The 23,651-nt window shown below is 47.0% G+C and overlaps 1 protein-coding gene across 1 annotated transcript; it reads right to left on the bottom strand.

The window, feature by feature from the left end:
- Nucleotides 1–72: 72 nt before the first annotated feature.
- LOC144601383 (immunoglobulin gamma-1 heavy chain-like) lies at nucleotides 73–21,692 on the bottom strand. The gene is made up of 9 exons (XM_078413452.1): nucleotides 21,545–21,692; nucleotides 21,055–21,423; nucleotides 20,224–20,319; nucleotides 11,087–11,395; nucleotides 8,974–9,273; nucleotides 5,012–5,314; nucleotides 4,137–4,454; nucleotides 2,200–2,520; nucleotides 73–775 (listed from the first exon to the last, which is right to left on the bottom strand). The coding sequence occupies exons 1-9, from the start codon at nucleotides 21,588–21,590 to the stop codon at nucleotides 390–392; spliced, it is 2,448 nt and encodes an 815-aa protein (XP_078269578.1). The 5' UTR covers nucleotides 21,591–21,692; the 3' UTR covers nucleotides 73–389.
- Nucleotides 21,693–23,651: the final 1,959 nt, after the last annotated feature.

The following is a 23,651-nucleotide window of genomic DNA, read 5'->3' as shown; positions in this document are numbered from 1 at the left end:
TGCACACCTCACATCCCAAGTTACTCATGTACTGCCACCCAAAACACACCAGTCAGGAACACGCACATAAAACCTTTTTCACATCACATTTATTGAACTTGTATTGGTACATTGACACATACATAGATTTAATACCTCATGTGATCCCACACAGGGTTGAAATCTGATCAAACATGGCAGAAAAGTTCTGTAAAAGTATCCAGAAGCTCAGACATTTGTGGTGAATTATGACTGTGGCAAAATTTGATTCTTGTGTCGGATTTAAAAAAAAATGATTTACAAAGGTTCACATTTTGATGAAGTATTAGGGAGCTAACCCATCATCCTCTGGGTCAGTTAATAATCCAGAAATGAACAAAACAAGTGTTTTATAAATGAATCATGGGGTGTTATACACAAGATTTAAAGCTATCAGTCAGAACAAGTGAGACATTGACCAGAGTGGGTTTGCTGTGAGATTTATTGATGCTTCTGAACAGGCTGGTTGTGATGGACCCATGTCCCACCACACAGGAGAACGTGGTGCCGCTGTTCCACTCCTCTGGAGAAACCTTCAACTGACTGGTCATGGTGTTCCACCTATTTCTGGTGTCCTTGGTCACGGGCTGGTTCACGATCCCTGTCTTCAGAAGGGTGTCGTTGGCCATCCAGGCCACATAGATGTCTTCTGGAGAGAATTTGGTGACCAGGCACGTCAAGGTGGCCGTCTCATCCGTCTCCACCTCATCCAACGAAGGGGGTAGAAGGTAGACTTGAGGACGAGTCACAACTCCATCTGGGAACAGAGAGAACCTGAGTTAGACTGAATCTGTCGGTAATTCTGTACTTCCCCAACACATTCTAATCTTATACTGACATGGACAACGTTTACATCCAGAGGGACCTCAGTTCACCAGAAACTAAAGGCTTTTCCTTTCTGCTCATTGTAGTGATGTGTGGAATAGAATCATGCCTCTGGTACATTTTACAGAGTTGCCTGGTGGCGCAGCGGTAGAATTGCTGCCTTACAACACCAGAGACCAGGGGTTCGATCCCGACTATGGGTGCTGTCTGTTTGGAGTTTGTACGTGACTGCGTGGGATCGCTGGTCGGCGCGGGCTTGGTGGGCCAAAGGGCCTGTTACTGCACTGTATCTCGAAACTAAACTGAACTAGAGCTTCCAGTGAGTTTAAATTTGTTCGTTCATCAACAGGAACCATTGAATGCAGAGACTCTATAGAAAGTGGAACTCAGTCCTTGGACCTGCCTCGTCCTGTGCTGTCTGTTCCATCTTCCCTTCTGCTTAAATGATCTGCTGGACTTTGGTCTGTGCCTTAAGCTCCCTGCCCTTCCAGTCCTGACTCAGTCTGCACCTCGGCTTGTGAAAGGTGCAAATCCCTCTCCCTCGACTCTATCAAAGCAGCTCACGCTGTGGGAACCAGTGTGGTTTTGAGCGACGGTGTCGTGGTCACTTGGGATTTTAGTGATGTGGTTGGTCAGGAGAGCTTAGTCTTCTTTTAGTCCCTCACACTCTCTGACCATCTGTAAGTCCACCCTAATATCCATTAGATATCCACTGGAGTTCAGAAAAATCCAAAGGAATCTGATAGAAACTATTGAATTCTTAACTGGATTGGACAGATGAGGCGTAGGAAGCATGTTTCAGATATTGGGGAATCCAGACCAGGAGATGACAGTCTGGGGTGAAGCTGTGTAGGTGTGAGAGGGGGAGAAATGTCTTCACCCAGACAGTGGTGAACCTGGGCATTCTCTGCCACAGACAGCACTGAAGCCCAATTATTAAATATATAGAAACATAGAAAATAGGTGCAGGAGGAGGCCATTTGGCCCTTCGAGCCAGCACCGCCATTCATTGTAATCATGGCTGATCATCCACAATCAGTAACCGGTGTCTGCCTTCTCCCTATATCCCTTGACTCTGCTAGCCCCTAGAGCTCTATCTAACTATTTTTTAAATTCATCCAGTGAATGAAATGCAAGAATGAGTTGGATACAGTTCTTGGGGTAAAGAGATCAAGGGATATGGAGAGAATGCAGGAAGCGAGTACTGAATATGGATGATCAGCCGTGCTCATATTGAATGTGCGTGCAGGATCGAAGGGCCGAATGGCCTGCTCCTGCAATTATTTTCTATGCTGGATGTGATAAATCAGTCCATTTGCTCAGATTAGATTCGCACCAACCTCTGTCCACACGTACCTGTCTGCTTCTTGATGGATTTCCTCTCCGGCGTTGGCAAACTCTTGTCCTCCACCACACATGTGTACAGAGTCCCATTCTCCCACTCTGCAGCGGGGACCGTCAGTCCGCTGGTGATGGTGTCTGCACCTCCGATCCTCTCTTCACCCAGAGGTGTTACCCCGTCTTCTCTCTTCATTCCATTCACTTGCCAGTTTACCCTGAATCCCTCTAAATCACTGTGAACCACCTTACACAGAATGGTGGCTGTCTTGTTCATCCAGATCTCTTCGAAGGAAGGTTTGCTTAAAGTGACCGAGGGGCGGGTATCTGGACATTCATCTGGGAGAAATCACAATTATCATGTCACCGTTCCCTGATGGAGCAGCTTGTCACTGAAACACCAACATTTCGTGCTCATCTCCACCAAATGATATGGCGGTCCATCAACATCAGAGAGATTTGTCTACAGTGGTGAAGGAATGAAGCTTCCTATTGATCCCACAAGGAAACCCTGCCGAACAATGTGAATGGACAGGTTGACCACCAGGGGATCGCCGCACGATGGCTGCCTCGCCAACTGTCTGTCTTCATCTTTTGCATTCTTTGTGTTTTTAGTTTGTTGTAAAATGTATGTTTTAGCTTATCTTTAGTGTTTGTATTTGTGGGGGTGGGGGAAACTATTTTTATCTCTTTCCTCGACTTTTTCCGTGTGGTATCTCCGTCCGCACTGCGGCCTGACATCGTGGAGTTGGCAGCCTCTTGTTTGGGACTTCTAGAGCTGCAAAACCGCAGAGCCTGCGGACTTTAACATCTTGGAGCAGGCGATGCCTTTGCCAGGGGTCGGCCTTTGGTGCTCCAACCTGCGGGAGCTGCGGACTTTAACATCGTGAAGCTCACGGTCCCTGGTTAGGGACCGATTTGGGGAACTCCAAGCCACAGGAGTTTTGACCGTCCCGATGTGGGAGCCTAGACTGCCCCGACGTGGGAGCTCGATCACCGGCTGCGGATGGTTCGACTTCCCCGACCGCGGGAGGGAAGGAGGAACGAAGATAAGACTTTATTGCCTTCCATCACAGGGGGTAATGTGGAGGAGCCGCTGTGGTGGATGTTTATGTCAAACTTTTATGTATTTTGTGTGTCATGTTGCTTTTTCGGTATGACTGTATGGCAAATCAAATTCCTCGTATGGTGCAAAACATACTTGGTTAATAAATTACGATTATGATTATGATTATGACATTATTTGACAGTTTTGTGATCACCAAACCTTTAACCAGCTATTTACTGAATCAAATGCAGAAAATACCCTCTGTGGAGAGGCAAATAGAGCTAATGTTCGAGGTCAAAATGTTCAATTCAGTTTAGTTTATTGTCACGTGCACCGAGGTACAGTGTAAAGTTTTTGTTGCGTGCTAACCAGTCAGCGGAAAGTTCTTCAATTTATATTATAAAATGTAAGTACCGGCAATATTTGATTTAGTCACAAGTGGAATGAAGAAGGGTCTCGACTTTGTGTCCTTTCATTTAGTCACAACTGTTTAAATGCAGTTTGTATCCATGAGGTGTAACTAAACTCTGCTGCTGCTTTGTCAGAATGTTGTGTGTTGCAGCTGGCCTGCAGAGACTGCTACACATTGCCACGCTGGGGCGGGGAGAGAGCTGCTCTGATGGACATTCTGTCACAGCTGAGGCACTCACTCACATTAAGTACAAAGGCAGAGGGAAAGCCCGTTTGGAAGAAGAGTATCGTGGATCTCCACCATGTCTGGCCTGTCAACTGGTGTGGATTGCCCTCAAGTTACTAAAGCAATGTCAAAGATACAATTATTTCTGTGGCCAGACTCACTTACAAGCCCACAGCAGGACTGCACCATGTTACAGTGTTGCCCATGTGTGGCACAGTTTACAGCACACACGAAACAATGTGGAGAGTGAGGTGAAACCCAGGAGCCTACCTTGGCTGTTCTTCACGTCCTTCGTGAGGATGGTGTTGGAGGCGTGATGATGCACTGTACAATTGAAGCGTGAGCCTGACTTCCAATCCTCTGTACTCACGGTCAGGAAATACCTGGCACTGAAAGTGCCGCCCTGCTCCAGAGCAGTCGGTGTAGCGCTGGTGTTGATGGAGATCAGGGCGCCGTCTTTCTTCCAAGTGACGTTTATGAGGTCTGGGTAGAATCCAGAGACCACACACTCAAGGGTGACCTTGTGGCTATGCTTGGTCTCTTCGTGTGCTGGAAGCAGCAGTCTGACTTCAGGTTTTTTTGGCTCAACTGGAACAGAGGAAAATAAATGTTAAACTCTCTCATAGAGTCATAAAGTGATACGGTGTTGAAACAGGCCCTTCAGCCCAACTTGCCCACCCCGGCCAACATGTCCCATCTAAACTAGTCCCACCTGCCCGTGTTTGGTCCATATCCCTCCAAACCTGTCCTATCCATGTACTTGTTTAACTTTATAAATGTTAGGATAGTCTCTGCCTCAACTACCTCCTCTGGCAGCTTGTTTCATACATCCAATACCCTTTGTGTGACAATGTTACCCCTCAGATTGCTATAAAATCGTTTCCCCTTCACCTTAAATGTATGTTCTCTGGTACTCAATTCACCTACTCTGGGCAAGAGACACTGTGCATCTCCCCGATCTATTCCTCTCATGATTTTACACACGTCAAAAATATATTCCCTCATCCTCCTACGCTCTAATGAAGAGTCCCAGCCCACTCAACCTCTCACTATAGCTCAGACCTTGTAGCCCTGGCAACATCCTTGTAAACCCTCTCTGTACCCTCTCTCTCTCATTGCCATTTAATCACTGGTCTGTTTCCCACCTTTGTTATGGTGGGTCCGTGCTGACACTGGTGAGGATGATGGAGATCGTTGGGCGGAGCACACAAACTCCACCCCGCTGGTCCACTCTTCCACACTGGTCCAGAGTTCACTGGTAACTGGGTCTCGCGTGCCTTCACGGCTCGGTGTACGGGTCACAACTCCTTCAGTTCTCTCCTTTCCTCCCACCTTCCAGGTGACATGGACCTGGCTCGAATCAGTACAGATCACTGTACACACCAGCGTAGCGGTCTTGTTGATCCAAATCTCTTTTATGCCAGGATTTTTAATCAAGACGGACAATTCTGTGGATCAGAAATGGAAAACTTCAGAATTTTAGTTGATACTCATCTGTTACTAATGGAAAGCCAGGGCAGAAATCCAAATAGGTGTCTTATAAAAAAACTTTAAGATTTTTATGTCATCACATAAAAGACTGATCAATGACAGATCAAAGTAGTCACTGGCTAAATTTATTGCACATAGAATTGCAGAAAAACTCGTGTTAAATAGTAGGCTGGGTATTTCGACTGAAAAAACAGATCAAAGGACCCATCAACAGGGATGTGACTCTCTTTCCCAGAACCATGATCTGCTGGTACATTACAGGGGCACAATTTGATATATGCTTTGCTTGGAACCCCTACAGCATCAATTAGTAATACTGAGCAACATGAATGAGAAAAGCAACTTTTCTCCCTGTGGGCCAAGCCTGGGATTCCCTCAGTTTAACAATGTTACATGCTGATATCCCAGTCTTACTCTGACCATGTCCCTCACCATCTCTGAAACCTTCACCACCCACACAACCTTCAGTAAAGGTGGCATTCTTCCAACCCTGGGCACTCATAAGCCTGCACTCCTTTCACCTTTGTATCACTTGCTGTGTCATGTTACACACACTTGCTCACAAGCACCAAAGCTCACTCAGCAGATCTCCCCGTCTCTCCTCCTTGAAATGAAGAGTGACGGTAAATGTGAATCCAGAAGTTGTCGATCTGGTGACATGAGTTCAAATTCCAACCCGTGATCTGGGAATTTAAATTCTATTAATGCATTCTGACGTAAAACGCTTCCGTTGGTGGTGAAGCATGTCGATAGTTCACTGTTGTACTTCACGGAAGGAAATATGTCATTGTATCTGTTCTGGCCACTACACAACTCCACACCGGTAGCAAAATGGCTACAGGCTGATGTCAGTTTTGTGTGACTGTGCTCCAGTGAAGTCTTGGAGGCGTTTCAGTAATTGATAGCAACTATCTGAAATAAATTAGTGGCTGACTATCCAGCAACAGCAGAGCAAATCATAAATCCGTAGAAGTATCAAGGTCCCCTCCTGCTGCAGATTGGGATGAAATTCTGCATTAGATGTACTTTCCCGTTTCACTACAGAATCACTGGGCGAGGAAGAGAATGATTCTTCATCCATTGCCCCTGACCTGCACTGCCACGTGTCTTCTGAAACACCATCATAAGTCTAGTTCCACTCAGCTCAGCGTGTGTGCACTGTTTACACACTCGGTCACTTTGGGCCACATGAGGTGTTTGTGCTCTCAAACACTTATTGTGGAGGGTTGATTGCGTTTGTATCAGAATTGAAACTTTCAGTGAGCCTGGGAGTCAAAGCCTTCAGCTGCGTAGAAAGCAGAGGTCATACACACTGTGTCTGTCTGACATTTGTCAGTGTATGATGTTGTCTATTTCACAAACCCTCCTTCTTTAAGCAAAATGGTGAGCAAATTCCTTTCAAAAATAGTTCTGTGCATGATATTCGTCTGGATGACAGTTGTTGCAGTGTCATCAGAAATTTGTAAGCCTAGTTTAACAGTGGACAGTGTTCTTGCTTTGTGAATCTTGTTTTAATCTGCAATGTGATATTGTTGAACATGTGGTTTTGCAAGATGGTCAATCCCGTCCCATATCAGTGACAGTCTTGTAGTTCCACCATCCCGGTGTGGGGGGAAATCGCTTCATATGAAACCTGACAGAGTATGGTTACTCTCCATGCTGTGAAATATTGGTATCATCCACAAGAGACATTTTGTATTGCTTATCCTTGGATGATTATAACAAACCACGTCCATTCCTTGCAACATTCATTGCATTCCCTGAGTTTCTCCCTTGGACTGAGGTCTGTGTTTGGGAGACAATAGACAATAGGTGCAGGAGTAGACCATTTGGCCCTTTGAGCCAGCACTGTCATTAACTGTGATCGTGGCTGATCATCCACGATCAGTACCCCGTTCCTGCCTTCTTCCCATATCTCTTGACTCTGCTATCTTTAAGAGCTCAATCTACTATAACTCTCTCTTGAAAGCATCCAGAGAATCGACCTCCACTGCTTTCTGAAGGAGGTGGTTTAATAAATCTTTGGCAATTTGTGCTAACCACAGTTTTCATCCAAAGCCAGTGTAGGACAGGAGACCAATTAGAGCCAATAGACAATAGGTGCAGGAGTAGGCCATTCGGCCCTTCGAGCCAGCATCGCCATTCAATGTGATCATGGCTGATCATTCACAATCAGTACCCTGTTCCTACCTTCTCCCCATACTTCACTATCTTTAAGAGCTCCATCGAGCTCTCTCTTGAAAGCATCCAGTGAATTGGCCTCCACTGCCTTCTGAGGCAGAGAATTCCACAGATTTATAACTCTCTGACTGAAAAAGTTTTTCCTCATCTACGTTCTCAATGGCCTATGCCTTATTCTTAAACTGTGGCCCCAGGTTCTGGATTCAAGAGCCCTGGATCTTGCCTCACCAGTTTGCCTTTATTAAGGGTCACCCAATTTTTTACTGAGCCACTTTGACATTTCACACAGTTCACCTTAAACATCTCCTGCCTCGCGGTCTCTGGGTGGTCCTTGCTGACTGGAGTCAGAGCACGAAGGAATCTAGTCAGTGGCACTGGGATGTGAAGCAGCAATGTCCACAAATGAATGAGTATACAGGCAACGAGTGGAGGGGAGAGGGTGGCAACGTGAATTGGGTATTTGTCCTCACTCTGGTACACTTTGATCCCAATGGATACCAGGGGTTGGATTTGAATCTTATCAATGGGTTGTAATAATAGAATGACAAATTCCATACGCAGCCAATTACTTTATTTGACACTTTCCTCCCCAACAATGATACTGCCTGGTAGAACCATCTGAGAATGTCACATTGAGATTACTCTGGTAGAAGAACTTCGGCATACACTTCGAATAGTTGGGACGTTCTCCACCTGGAAATGGAAGATTCATTGATTTAAGTGTTAAGAGATTTTCACCTCCCCTCCTGTGTTGAAGAACAGGAGATCCACAGGAGATCCACAGGAGCCCCCCTGACATCAGTCTGAAGAAGGGTCTCGACCCGAAACATCACCCATTCCTTCTCTCCTGAGATGCTGCCTGACCTGCTGAGTTACTCCAGCATTTTGTGAATAAAAGGAGATCCACATATTCCCAGTCTGTGTCCTCAGTATTTATCAGCATGAGTTTATGCCAACCATGATCAACTGCTTCTCTTTGTCCAGGATCAGACAACACTTTAAAGAGGGTGGAGATTAGTTCAAAAATAATCCAGTGCACCTACATTTCAATGAAAAAGTATTCTGCAGAACAGATTCTCCGGAAACAGTGGAAAGGGATGGATTTGGAGAAACTAACACAAAGAAGACAGTGAGAAGGGAAGAGAGATTTTCTCCAGATGTCAGATGGGACCTGTGGTTTATTCACTGCCCCATTTTTCTTACCACTGCACACAAAGGCAACTAGAGGAGTGAGAATAAACACACTGGTGACCTTCCTCTCTCCATGTCCTGCAGAATGAGTTAGAATTACTGGTGGAAGGCATTGGCATAAATTGCAAAAGCAAAATCTGAAAATAATACATCGCTCAACAGGACTGATCTCAGGGACTGGAATTTGGTGGAAATGTCAGTAAGATTGTTTAATACTGTAAGTAAATTCACAGACACCACTCACCCTCCTGATATCTCATGTTGATCCTTTCCCTGAAGCCGGAAGGTTCGTGGCTCACTTCACAAGTATATTCCTGTTTGTTGGTCCATTCCTCCACACGCAACAGCAGGTAAGCAACTGTTTGAAATCCACCGTTACTTCCCGGAGTGGACGGGAGAACAATGCCTTCTTGCACAGCTCCAGCTTTTTTCCAGGAAACTTTAATATTGTTAGGAGAGAATCCAGATATCATGCAGCCCAGGACAGCAGTTGTTTGATTGTGGATAACCTCCGGGGATGGAACAAAGGGGATGAGCTGTGGAGCTGTAACATATTTAATATCATTTATTACATGATTCCTTCATCCACAGTGTAGGACTCCACTCTCCCAGTGTCTGGGACAAGTGCCCCAGTACCAGCCCTCCCCACAATGCTGGTGATATGCTGGTGATGTGTTGATATGGTGGGTCCGACAATGAGATGCTGGACAGAGCTGTGATTGGGAGGCTGGGTTAGAACCCAAGCTTCCCCAGCAGTGTGGCCACTCTGCAGTGATAAGAGTGGAGCTGGGTAAGTGGGGCTGGCGTACAGACCATCCGTGATCTCAGTGTGTACTGGAGCAGACACAGGAACAGCACAGCCATCACCGGTTCCAGTGAGCAGGAATAGATGAGACACAACTGTTTCTACTGGCAGGAGGTTTGGGAATTACAACTTTAAGTTGCCTTAACCTCAACTTTGTCTGTAACTCGTTTTCACCCAGCCCACAGCTAACATAAAGACATGTTTCCTTCATCACCATTACTTTTTTGCTTATCTTTTGATCATCTATATACTAAAACTCTCGTTTGCGTGTTTGTTTGTTCCTGAACTACAGCCAAAACAGTACACGATAGCGCAACAATTTTAGGCCCACCTTACTCACCGTCATCCCTTTGGTGCTAATGGAAGAAGTTTCATTGAAATCGGTATTATATTTTTAAAGTTATTGACATTTTAAAGTTTAAATTTATATCCTAGGGAGGGAGGGAGGAGGGATGTGTGGAGGGGGGAGGGAGGGATGTGTGGAGGGGGGAGGGAGGGAGGGAGGGGGATAAGAGGGGTTGAGGGGGATGGAGTTGGGGGGAGGGGGAGGGTGGAGGGGAAGGGAGGGGAGAGGAAGGGGAAGGGGAGGGAGAGGGGATGGAGGGAGGGAGGTGTTTGAGGGGGGAGTGGGGCGGGGAGGGGAGGGAGAGGGGAGGGGCTGGGGAAGGGGAGTGGAGGGAGGGGGTGAGGGGTGAGGGGAGAGGGGTAGGGGGGAGGGGGGGAGGAGGAGAGGGGAGGGGCTGGGGAAGGGGAGTGGAGGGAGGGGGAGGGGAGAGGGGTATGGGGAGGGGGGGGGGAGTGGAGGGGTGAGAGGAGAGGGGGGGTTAGGGCGGAGAGGGTGCTGCACCAATGCAGGAGAGACTTGCGCCCAACGGGTCCACTTGGTCTAGTAGTTCTACATCTCTCCATAATCACCATCTGTATCTCTCTTTTCCCTTTCACCTTCGCTTTAAACCAGTATCTGCAGTTCCTTCCTACACAACTTTAAGTTAAGTGGCGAAAGGAGGTCAGATGGACAAGAGTAACTTACTTTGTTATGACAGTAATGATTTGATCAGAATTGGAAGGCAGTGGTTAAAAGAGAGAGTGGAAGCAGATTCATGTCATTTCCACAAGGAGACTGGATTTCACTTGGTGAGGGGTCGGCTGCAGGGTTGAGGGGAAAGTGCAGGAAGAGTGAGGATGGTTTCAATCTCCATACTGTGCACGGGCACAATAGGTGTGGCTCTGTGTACAGCAGCTGGTCTGGAGGGAGGTGTTTGGGTGGTAGAGAGCTGCAGGAATTAGACAAAGCTGTGGATAGAATGTTGGCAGATCAAGGCAGATCAAGAGCAGATGCTTCCTCCGTGCACCCCCCCCCCCCCCCCCCCCCCCAACATGATCTCCTTCCATATAAATTCTCTGTCTTTTTCCTTGAGCAGCAGCACTCTGGCTGAGAGGAGGAGAATGAATGAGCAAAATAATTAATTAGCTTCCTCCTGCATTGTTCGACAAAGGCTTCCACTTCAGTCTTATCGTCAGCTTTAAATAGACAACAAAATCTCATACTAACGTTGTGGCTTCTGGAACTCCGTTGTCACCATGTTGTCCGGCTTGTCTCCTGCCTTGCAGATGTAGACGTTATTACTGTTCCAATCTGCCGCAGGGACTCGCAGCAAGCTGCTCATTGTGTACTTTCTGTTTTGTCCCAACACTGGTGGGTACTTTGTGATTCCAGTGGTGATGTCCCCACTGCTGGTGGACCATGTCTGACTGATGATCTCAGGCTGGTAGTCCTTGACCAGACAGAGGAGGCTGATCTCTTGGTCAGATTCTGTGTTGCAGGAAGTGGTGATGTGGACTGAAGGCAAGGTCTGAACCTCTGAAATGTAAATAAATGAACAGTTAGTTCTGTATTAAATGGATTATTACCAGCGCGTGCAACAGGTTCATGCAGCTTCCTGAGTAAATGCAGGTGATTCAGGCCGAGAGAAGGTCGGGCAGAGCAGAGACATGGTTCCTTTGCAATCCCTTCACACAGTGCATGACCAAGCAGTGAAATGCTGATCACACACCGGCCACTGGGGAGGCAGCTTCTGCCAAACAGAGGGACAAACCGGCCTGTGCTGTGGCTGAGGTGTCCCAGGTCAGGAAGCACATGGCACGGTGCCAGATGGACCATATCCACAACCACCGGGACAAATGGTGCTGCATCTGTCCTGTTGTGGACCTTCCTCACGCTGGGCCCTGGGGAGTGTTGTACAACTAAGGGATCTTAGAGTGCAGGGACACAGATCCCAGAACGCGTTGTCACAGGTAAATAGGTTGGTAAAAAAAGGTCATCATGAGTCAGGGGTATTTATTCACAAAATGCTGGAGTAACTCAGCAGGTCGGGCAGCATCTCGGGAGAGAAGGAATGGGTGACGTTTCCCTTCTCTCCCGAGATGCTGCCTGACCTGCTGAGTTACTCCAGCATTTTGTGAATAAATACCTTCGATTTGTACCAGCATCTGCAGTTATTTTCTTATATTTCATGAGTCAGGGAATTGATATATAGTAACCCCTCGTTTTAATGGACCCCTTTATAGCAGATTTTAGATAGAGCGGATGCATCTGCCGAAACAACCCTGCCATGCATGGCTCCTGACCGCTTAGAGCCCCGGCTTCCAACTCTACCCCCAATCGCAAGTAAGCCCTTCGTCATCCACCGCACTGTCCGCTTGATGCGGCTGTTGTTGTTGTCCACTCCCTGCTCGACTGCCGTCTCCTCCTCCCCTCACTCTGTCCACTCGGCCTCTCCCCTCCCCCCGCCATCTCCTCCCCACGCTCTGTCCATTTGACCTCATCCCCCCTCCCTCCTCCTCCATCTCCTCCCCTCGCTCTGTCCACGGCTTCCACCTCTCCCCTCCCCCCTCCATCTCCCATCGCTCTGTCCACGGTTTCCACCTCTCCCCTCCCCCCTCCATCTCCTCCCCTCCCTCTGGCCACTCAGCCTCTTCTCCCCTCCACCGCCGTCTCCTCCTCCTTCTCGCTGGAGTCACCAACATACTGCACCTTGGAAGCAGCAGCTGGTGAGAGGAGAGGGTGTCCCATGGTGACCATGCACCCTGTCAGTGACAGCGGCCTGAAGATAGCACTGCCGCCCAGAGGCTACAACATGAGCCACAACCACAGCCGTGTCACCGGACCGTGCGGTGGATGAAGAAGGGCGGGCTGGTGCGGAGCAGAGGCACTGGCGCCTGGTTTTAAGGTGAAATGACACAAAGTGCTTGAGTAACCCAGCAGACTGAATCAGTCCCCACCTCACCTATCGATGTTCTCCAGAGATGCTCCCTGACCTGTTGAGTTACTCCAGCACTTTGTGTCTTTTTGTGTATTAATTAGCATCTGCATTCTTTGTTTCAACTGCAAACATGAATAATACCGTACTCGTATAAAGCAGACATTCGGCAATAACGGACGTTATCCCCCCACACCATGGTCCGTTAAAATGAGGGTTTACTGTTCTGAAGTTGGATGTTATACTGGAGAGTTATAAGAAATTGGTGAGGCTGAATTTGGAGTACAATGTTCAGTTTTCATCAAGCTAGGAAATATATCATTAGGCCAGAAGAGTGCTGAGAAGATTTACAAGAATGTTGCCAGGACTCGAGGGCCTGAGCTAGAGGGAAAAGTAGGGCAGGCTAGGACTTTCCTCCATTCCACCTCTCGGAGGCTGAAGAGTGATCCTATAAAGGTGTATAACATCATGAGGGGAATAGATAGGGTGAATGCACAGTTTTTTACACAGGATAGGGGAATCAACACAGGATAGGAGAACCAGAGGACAGGACATAGGTGTAAGATGAGAGGAGCAAGATTTAATAGGAACTTTCTCACACGCAGGGTGTGTGGACAAGCTGTCAGAGGAAACAGTTGAGGCAGGGACGATAACAGCATTTGAAAGACACTTGGACAGATACATGGATAGGAAAGGATTAGAGAACATGAGGTAAACATGGGCAAGTGGGACTAGCATACATGGGGCATCAGGCTGCCTTGCACGAGCTGAGCTGAAGGGCCTGTTTCGTGCTGTATGACTCTATGTCTCTGAGTTATTAATGGGCTGGGAAATGCTTTGAGATGGCCTGGGGTTGTGGAAACCTTCAACAAAATTATAAAACCATCAAATAAAAGTGGAAATAGCGTGGTTGTCAGAAATTGTACTGAAAGAGTTTGATGAAAGATCACTGATGTGAAAGGGTGACTGCTTCTCTCCCCACAGATGCTGCCTGAGCTGCCGAGTGTTTCGTGCAGGAGGCTGAATAATGTCAGACGGCGAGATTTGCAGCTCACAGTGTTTTCCATCCCAGGACCAGCAGGTGGTGAGTGCAGTTTAATTTGGATCAATGTTCCTAATGTGGTCAGGAGGCGGGTCAGGGACTGGAAAACACATCATACTGGCAGCAGGATGCTGGGGTTGAGGAGCTGAGTGGACCAGCAGAGTGCTGGGGTGAGGAGGGGCAGGGGATGGGTGGGGAGCAGGGTGCTGGGGTGAGGAGGGGCAGGGGCTGGGTGGGCCAGCAGGGTGCTGGGGTGAGGGGGATGGTGGAGCAGCAGGGTGCTGGGGTGAGGAGGTGGGTGGAGCAGCAGGGTGCTGGGGTGAGGAGGGGCAGGGGATGGGTGGAGCAGCAGGGTGCTGTGGTGAGGGGGTGGGTGGGGCAGCAGGGTGCTGTGGTGAGGGGGTGGGTGGGGCAGCAGGGTGCTGTGGTGAGGGGGTGGGTGGAGCAGCAGGGTGCTGCGGTGAGGGGTGGGTGGGGCAGCAGGGTGCTGGGGTGAGGGGTGGATGGAGCAGCAGGGTGCTGGGGAGAGGAGGGGCAGTAAAGTCAGAGTAAACTGCCCGTCTGGGTTGCCATTCTGGGTGCATTTAGTGCCAATCACGTTGCTGGGACAGGGGTCAGATATAGGCTTGACTGGGCAAACACAACAGATCTCCTCCGCTGAGGTACAGCAGAGAAGCTGAGAGCTCATCATTACTGTGGATTAGTGCACAAAATCCAGGTTACTAACGGAAAAAAATCTGACACAGGTCCAATCTGTCCCAGTTTATTAACAGAGTGTAAATTCCACAGTTGTGGTGGAATTAAACTCAGGTCTATGGATTGTTCATCCATCCCTCTGGATTACTCGAGTGCTTTGGCCCATTGCCCAGTTCCCCAGCTCCTTCCCTCCCATTGCAGCCTGATGCCCGTCCATTGGATCACTGTACCTGTGGTGCCTCGGACAACATTCCCCCCTCACCAGCGGTTTGCCGATTCTGCTATGTGCAGAGTGAATCCACAGTCCCTCCTTTACAACAGGGCTCTACAGTGAACGTGCTTCACTGCCTGTGAAGGGCTCGGAGACACCATGAAACGTGCTCTGAATGACCACTGAGATTCACTGAGACACCAGCAGCCTTGGTTAATGGAGCAAAGCACTTGTTGGACAAACCCAGTCGGCTGACGGAGGAGGGCAGGAAATTAGAGCCGTTCCTCCGTCTGTGAACTGAGAAAAAGCAGTTCTTTAGTGCAGCAAAACTCATGTCAAAAACACCAAGCAACTTGACTTAGAATCTAAAGTACGGGCAGCAGTGAATTCACAATGTAGAATAAAAGGTATTGACTTACAAAGGATCTCTAAATGTTGTAATTTAATACAAAATGCAAAGAAAACCTGGTGGACTAAAACCGACATCTAGAACCAAGTACAACATTCTCTCATTATGTTCAAATCAGTCATTATTGCGAACCTTCGTTTTTTTAACCAAACAGCATTAATTTTTTTTACAATCTTAAGAACCTTCTGTGTTCTGAAACATTTACACAAGGAGTGTTTGACAGAGCAATGTAGAGGGAACTTCACTGTGTGTCAAACACTCAGTCCGTGCACTCAGTGTCTATCCGTACCCAGGTTGTGTGAGGGGACAGGTTGGAGGGAGCCTCACTAATTGTCTATCTTGTGCTGTACCTTCCCTGGGAGTGTTGGGACACGACAGAAGGAACTTTGTATCTAATCTGTTGCTGACAGCACAGTGACACGGGGAGATTTACTCTGCATTTGACTCGTGCTCTGTCCGCCCTGGATGTGTTTGATGGGATCTCTTTGAGGGAGCATGTACTGGATTTACTAAATAAATGATAGTTCCATTGAATCTCAGAGCACAGAACGGGGCCATTCATCTGATTGAGCCCATGCTTGTCCTTTAGCTGAGTTGGACAAATGATAGGGCGATATTTGTGGGAGATTTCAGCTTCCCTCATATTGACTGGGTATCCCACAATATTAAGTGCTTGGATGAGATGGAATTTGTTAACTGCATCTCACAAAGGTCCTGTAATCAACTCAAAGAAGGTTCTGCTAGAACCGCTAGAGAGAATACAACATTAAACCTCCTCTTCAGATACGAGGAAAGGGAATGAAATGTCAGTGTGGAAGCATTTTTGGATCAGTGACCATAGTTCTTCTAGTTTTAAACACATAAAGCTGGAGTGACTCTACGGGTCAAACAGGATCTCTGGAGAAAAGGAATAGGTGATGTTTCAGGTCGAGACCCTTCTTCAGACTGAGAGTCCTTTCCCCTGACTCTCAATCTGAAGAAGAGTCTCGACCCTAAACGTCACCTATTCCTTTTCTCCAGAGATGCTGTTTGACCCGCTGAGTTATTCCTGCTTTTTGGATCTATCTTCAGTTCAAACCAGCATCTGCAGTTCCTTCCTACACCTGTACTAGTTTTAAAGTAGTTATCGAGAAGCATGAAACTGGCCCACAAATTAAGATCCTAACTGAGTTAAGGCTGATTTTGGAAACATTGGGCAGGATATTGCAGTTTGTTTGGGAGAGTCTGTTAATGGTTAGGGGATGGCTGACATGTGGGAGGCTTTCATAAGTGGGATAGTCAGAGTGCAGGGGCAGCATATTCCTGTTAGGGTGAAGCCCAAGTCTGGTACGCTGAGGGAATCCTGGTTTTTGAATGATGTTAAGGCTCTGGTCAGAGATAAGCTGGAGGCGTGCGTCAGATTATGGCTGTCGGGCTCAAGCGAATGCCTCGGTGAGTATAAGGAGTGTAGGAACACACTTAAGAATGCACTTGAAGGATTATGGAATTAAAAATATGGGACAGCTTTATAAAGAAGGCACCTTTCTGACATTTCAGGAGTTGCAACAGACTTATGGTCTTCGTGGAAATGATTATTTCAGATATCTTCAACTTAGAGATTATGTAAAATCGAACTCCCAAAATTTTCGAATTAGAAATTCAGAAATTCTTGATGAATGTTGGAACAAACATCCTAATACAGAAAAATTAATATCTTATATATATAATATCTTATTAGACAGTGACATTCCCTCCACGGACTTATACAGACAAAAATGGGAAAAAGAATTAAACCAAGTAATTACGAAAGATACTTGGGAAGAAAGTTTGCAACAGATATATCAGTGTTCACTAAACGCCAGACATTCTCTAATACAATTTAAAGTAATACATAGGTTACACTACTCAAAAACAAAACTACATAAAATTTTCCAAAATATCTCACCTAAATGTGATAAATGTCAACATTTAGAAGCTACATTATCTCATATGTATGTAAACTGTATAAAAATTAAAAAATTCTGGGTAAATATTTTTAGCATAATATCTAAAGTAACCAGCACACAATTGGACCCAGATCCAAAATTAATTATACTCGGAATATTAGAATTAAATCAAACATTTAGAACAATACAAAGAAACTTTATGGATTACAGTTTAATAACAGGAAAAAAATTAATTCTAAAATTTTGGAAAGGCCCTACGGTCCCCACAATCAAAATGTGGATTGGTGAAATGACGGAGACCTTAAACGTGGAAAGAATCAGATTTTCCCTGTTGGATAAACAGGAACTATTTATTGGAACATGGTCTCCTTTTATTGATTACTTAAAGGGTCAGAATGGTTCAGCACAGGAGCCTGACTAGCACTCGGACGGAAGAATGGATGAAATGCTATACTTTGAAATGTACGAATATATCTCGAATGAAGTTGTTGTTATTTTAATAAATTTCTCCACTCTTCCTTAACTAACTTTGTCCTTATCTTTATAATTTGTTTTTGTTTTTGTTTTTATTTTGTTTCTCTCTCTTTTCCTTCTCTACTTCATCTATTTCTTTAGCTCTATCTAGTTTAAAAAAAAGGGGGTAAAAGGTATTGGAGACAATATAATAATAATTGACAATAGTATCAATTTAAAAATGTATGACTGTAAAGATGTACCTATCTCCAATAAAAATTTATTTACAAGAATGCACTTGGGCAATAAAGAGGACCTGAAATGGTTCTGACAGGCAAGGTAAATAAAAATCCTAAGAGAGACTCGATAGTCAAATAAAGATAAAGTGATTGGGGAAAGAATAGGTCCCCTTAAAATTCAGATCAGCAAGGCCATCTTTGTGTAGATACAAGAGATGGGGCAGATATTAAATGAATATTTCCCATCCACATTAACTGAGGAGACGATCATGGAAGCTAATGAGTTGAATCATAGGAGCTGTGATGTCTTAGATCATATACAATTGACCAAAGAGGAACTATTGGCAGCTTTTAAGTGCGTTAAGGTGGATAAATCCCCAGTGCTTTAAAACTGCATCCTCTGATCTTGTGGGAAGCTCGGGAAAATAATTTACTTTCCTTCAGAGGTATTTACATCATCTTTCACTGCAGATTAATCTCCAAAAGACTGGAGGGTGGCTGATACTGTTGCGCTATTTAAGAAGGACATTAGGGCCAAGGCAGGAATCTATATCAGTCAGCCTGACTTCATTGGTGGGAATGTCCCGAAGGACAGGAACTACCAGTGTTTGGATAGGCACGGAATGATTAGGGATTTTAAGAAGATCTAGATCACTTGGGAGTGTGGGCCAAGGATTTGGGAAGGTTTGTGTTTGGGAAATTGTGCCTTATGAACCTGATAGGGTTCAACAAGGTCTGGCATGGTGGGCTGGTCTGGAAGGTTAGATCACATGGAACCCAACATGAGCTAGCCAAATACATTCAAAATTAGCTTGGAGGAAGAGCCAAGGGGTAGTTGTAAAGTATTGCTTTTCTGATCGGAGGCCTGTGACAAGTGGATTGCTGCAGGGGTCACTGCTGAGGCCACTGTTGTTTGTTATCTACATTAAATTTAGAAGGATGAGAGGGGAACTTATAAAATTATAAAAGGACTGGACAAGCTAGATGTAGGAAATTTTTTCCCAATGTTGGGGGAGTCCAGAACCAGGGGCCACAGTCTAAGAATAAAGGGGAGGCCATTTAAAACTGAGATGAAAAAACACTTTTTCACCCAGAGAGTTGTGAATTTGTGGAATTCTGAAGGCAGTGAAGGCCAATTCACCGGATGAATTTAAAAGAGAGTTAGATAGAGCTGCTCTAGAGGGGAACGGAATCAAGGGATATGGGGAGAAGGTAGGCACGGTTTACTGATTGTGGATGATCAACCATGATCACAATGAATGGTGGTGCTGGCTCGAAGGGCCAAATGGCCTCCTCCTGCACCTATTTTCTATGTTCCTATGTTTAACAGTTTGCCATGCAATATACTGAACATTGATGGTAAGTTTGCAGATGACACCAAAATCAGTGCATGAGTGGACAGTGAGGAAGGCTATCTAAGTTTACATGAAGATCTAGATCAGTTGGGAAGGCGAGCCAAGGTATGCCAAATGGAATTTAACTCTGACAAGTGAGGGGTGTTGAACTTTGGTATATCAAACCAGGGCTGGACTTTCACAGTAAATGGCAGAGCCTGGAGAGTGTTGTTGAACAGACAGATTGGGGAATACAGGAGCATGGTTCGCTGAAAGTGGTGAGTTAGGTGGACTGGGAGGTGAGGTGGCTTTTGGCAGACTGCCTTCAATGGGAAGGGTACTGAGAGTAAACGTTGGGACATCATGATGCAGCAGTACAAGTCATTGGTGAGACCACACTTAGAGTAAGTACTGTGTGCAGTTCTAGTCTCCCAGCTACAGGAAGGATGCCATTAAATTGGAAAGGACTTGGAAAAGATTCACCAAGATATTATCTGCATATGTGGGGTTGTGTTTTAGGGAGAGGGAGGATAAGGTGGGATGTTTTTCTTTGGAGCGAAGGAGACTAGGCGGCAACCTTATTGAGGTGAACAAGATCATGAGGTGCATGGATAAGGTGCACGCTCAAATGTCTTTTTTCCCCAGGATAGATGGTTCTAAAACAGAGGGGCAAAGGCGTAAGGTGAGTAGGGAGAGATTTAAAAGGGGACTTCAGGGGCATTTTATTCACATTGGATAGGCAGTATCTGGAATGAGTTGCCAGAGGAAACTGTAAAAGCACATAGAATTCTGATTATCCAGTAAATGGATCAAAAGGCTTCAGAAGGATATGTGCCCGATGGGACTAGCCCAGAAAGCCAGCTTGGTCGGCAGGCACAAGATGGACTGAAGGCAGAAAATGGTTAGACTCAGAGAAAGTGCAGCCTGTGGGGCAGTTCAACATGGTGGGAAATGTACTGTTGTTGGGTATATTCTAACTCTGGACAAACCCGCCTGTCTCCAGGAAATCCGTGCAATTGTTCCAAATATCTCACCGAGTTCAGATCAATTACAGAATTCGCAAAGACCGTCAATTAATAAAATACAACTGTGTAAAATGGAATTGAGGAAATGGTCTTACCTGAAGTCACTGTCAGCGAGGTTCCTGCACCCCAGTCGTAAAGATAGTCACACTGCTCCATCTTCCCACTCAGCCAGTACAGTAACTCCACTCGCCCTCAACATCCAATAATTTCAGCAAAGTGTCAACGTGAACCCTGCCCGGACCAGGAGCAGCCGCTTCCTGCATTTCCATCCCAATATCCGTCCTTGTCTCAACCTCACGTGTGAATAAAAGAGGCATTTTTGCCGACTGCTGCCACCGGCTCTGGCCGTCCCTCAGAAACACAATCGCCTCCTTTCGGGCTTTTAACCGGGCAGTAATGGACATTTCCCCCCAGCAGTGCGAGTCAGGCTTTAGGGATTTGTCTCCGGGAAGCAGCGATGTACAATCGGTGGAGACAGACTGCGTTGCGGACGTTCATTTGTCGGGGGCAGTTTTTGTTCAGCTCTCCGCCACCGTGGGCCAGTACACCCCATATAGTCACTGTGATTCACCGCCGTACAATAACCTCCATCCTCTCACTGTCTCCGAGCCCAGTCACTCCACACATCGCACTGTCAGCTTGAAGCCCACGGTCTCTGACTCTGTTCATCGATGTCCCTTCTCGCCCAACCATTTATCGTGTCTCACAGACGGACACCGGGCCTGATCGACCTGTGACTCCAGTCGCACCCACGGCGCTTGGCTCCGAGCTGCCCTCTGAAGTGATGCGGTGTCCCCTCGGCCCCTCCGCCCTATCCCCGTGAATCCCGGCTGACAGCGGGTCTCCCATCCCAGCGACGGCCGATGGCGGCGCAGCGAGGCCGGCAGCGCGGCTGTGGTGATCGCCGCTGCCCTTTCACTCAGCGCCCTGAGGGCAGGCGCTCTCTCTCTCTCTGGGTTGTTGGACCGGCCCGGCCCCGCTTCCGCTCACTGTGTCTCTCGCACAGTAATAGGTGGCCGTGTCGTCCAGTCTCAGGCTGTTCATTTGGAGATAGACGTTGCTGCTGCCGTCACTGGAAACCTCGAATCGGCCGCTGAAGGCAGGCGCGTACACTGTGCTACCATCTCCCTTCACTACCCCCACCCACTCCAGCCCTTTCCCGGAGACCTGTTTCACCCAGTGCATCCAGTAGCTGTTGAGGGTGAAGCCGCTGGTTGCACAGGTCAGTTTGAGGGACCCTCCGGGCTTTGCCACCGCGGTCGGGGTCTGATTCAGCACGACCGCTGATTGAACGCCTGTCAATAAAAGAGAAAAGAAAGAGTAAGTTTAATGAACAGTTGACCAGGCAGAGGGTCAAAGAGTGACCGAGAAGCAGCCGGCCCCGAGTGGGGGTGACGCCGCCGCGGGGACACCCACCTGTCACACAGGACAGAAGGAGACAGAGATAAGCAGCGACCCCCATCGCTGTGCGCACTGAGACAGACTTGGACACTCCGGGAATCGGCGGCTTCAGCTCAGGCCGGGCTTTGTCGGGAGCCGCAGTCAGCGCTGTTTAAATAGGGAAGTGAGCTGAGAGTGAGAGGGAGCCGCGGCTTGAGCAGGTTGCCACCCACTGAAACCAGAGGCGCAGCTTCCTGTCCCGGCCCCCAGCACAGATTTCAATTCCCCAAAAGGTGTTTGTCTCCACAACACGCGGCGGGTGAGGGGCAATGATGAGATCCGGATTAAAGATCGATCTCACTCTGCTCCATCCACTCATTACAATGCTGAACACTTTGTGGAGCAAGAGGACACTCAGATACCCCAGTGATGGGCTGAGTTAAAAGTCGGTGTACAGATATCCCCCTGAGAGAGGGAGAGAGACTGGGACTCCAGTCAATGTACAGATACCCCCGTGAGAGAGAGAGAGACTGGGACACCTGTCAATGTAGATATCCCCTTATGAGAGCGGGGCCAAGGCTCACCGGTCAGTGTACAGATATCCCCCTGAGAGAGACTGGGACACCAGAGAGAGACAGATACCCCCCTGAGAGAGAGGGACAGAGAGACCGGTCACCTGTACAGATACCCCCCTGAGAGAGAGAGAGACTGGGACACCAGTCAATGTACAGATACCCCCCTGAGAGAGAGGGACTGAGAGACACAGATCAGTATTCAGATATCGCCCTGAGAGTGGGACTGAGATGCACGGGTCAGTGTACAGATATCCCCCTGAGAGTGGGACTGAGATGCACCGGTCAGTGTACAGATATCCTGGTGAGAGTGAGGGACTGAGAGACACCATCAGTGTATAGATACTTGCCCCCTGAGAGAGAGGGACTGAGAGACACCAGTTAGTGCAGATGTCCACATCAACGAGAGGACAGGGAGACGCTGGTCAGTTTGAGTTGTTAATTGTCACATGTACCGAGGTCCAGTGAAAAACTTTAGTTGCATGTTAACCAGACAACACACAGACAATACATGATTACAATCGAGCCATCCACAGTGAACATATACATGATGCTGGGAATAACGTGAATAAAGTTCAGTGCAAGGTAAAGCCAGTAAATTCCGATCAAAGATAGTCCGAGGGTCTCCAATGAGGTAGATAGTGGTTCATGATTGCAGTCTGGTTATGGTAGGATGGTTCAGTTGTCAGATAACAGCTGGGAAGAAACTGTCCCTGAACCTGGAGGTGTGTGTTTTCACACTTCTCCACATTATGCCCGATGGGAGAGAGGAGAAGTGGGAGTGGGCAGGGTGAGACTTGTCCTTGATTATTCTGCTGGCCTTGCTCAGGCAGTGTGAGGTATAAATGGAGTCAAGGGAAGTGAGGTGGGTTTGTGTGATGGTCTGGGCTGCGTCCACAATTTGCTGCAATTTCTTGGCAAGTAATGTAAAAGTAAACCCCAAGGGGTTCTACAGATATGTCAATAGCAAAAGGATAGCGAGGGATAAAATTGGTCCATTAGAGAGTCAGAGTGGACAGCTATGTGCTGAGCCGGAAGAAATGGGGGAGATATTAAACAATTTCTTTTCTTCGGTATTCACCGAGGAGAAGGATATTGAATTATGTGAGGTAAGCGAAACAAGTAGAGTAGTGATGGAAATTATGAGGATTAAAGAAGAGGAGGTACGGACACTTTTGAAAAATATAAAAGTGGATAAGTCTCCAGGTCCTGATAGGATATTCCCTAGGACATTGAGGGAAGTTAGTGCAGAAATAGCAGGGGCTATGACGGAAATATTTCAAACGTCATTAGAAACGGGGATGGTGTCGGAAGATTGGCATGTTGTGCCTTTCTTTAAAAAAGGTTCTAAAAGTAAACCTAGCAATTATAGACCTGTTAGTTTGACGTCTGTGGTGGGAAAATCAATGGAAAAGATACTTAGGGACAATATATATAATTATTTGGATAAACAAGGCCTGATTAGAAACAGTCAACATGGATTTGTGCCTGGAAGGTCATGTTTGACTAATCTTCTTGAATTTTTTGAAGAGGTTACCAGGGAAATTGATAAGGGCAAGGCTGTGGATGTT

Source organism: Rhinoraja longicauda, chromosome 16, assembly GCF_053455715.1.
Source record: "Rhinoraja longicauda isolate Sanriku21f chromosome 16, sRhiLon1.1, whole genome shotgun sequence".
NCBI classification, from domain to species: Eukaryota; Metazoa; Chordata; class Chondrichthyes; order Rajiformes; family Arhynchobatidae; genus Rhinoraja; species Rhinoraja longicauda.
The sequence above is the reverse complement of the archived record's forward strand: the minus strand, read 5'-3'. Positions and strand labels throughout refer to the sequence as shown.

Bases quoted from the DNA above. Each gene is read 5' to 3' on its own strand.
- LOC144601383 (XM_078413452.1), bottom strand. From the start codon at position 21,590: ATGGGGGTCGCTGCTTATCTCTGTCTCCTTCTGTCCTGTGTGACAG. The intron at 20,320-21,054 runs GCGCTGAGTGAA...TTGGATGTTGAG, and splicing joins AGAGAGCGCCTGCCCTCAGG to GGCGAGTGGAGTTACTGTAC. The intron at 9,274-11,086 runs GTTAGTATGAGA...AATATGTTACAG, and splicing joins GGAGTTCCAGAAGCCACAAC to CTCCACAGCTCATCCCCTTT.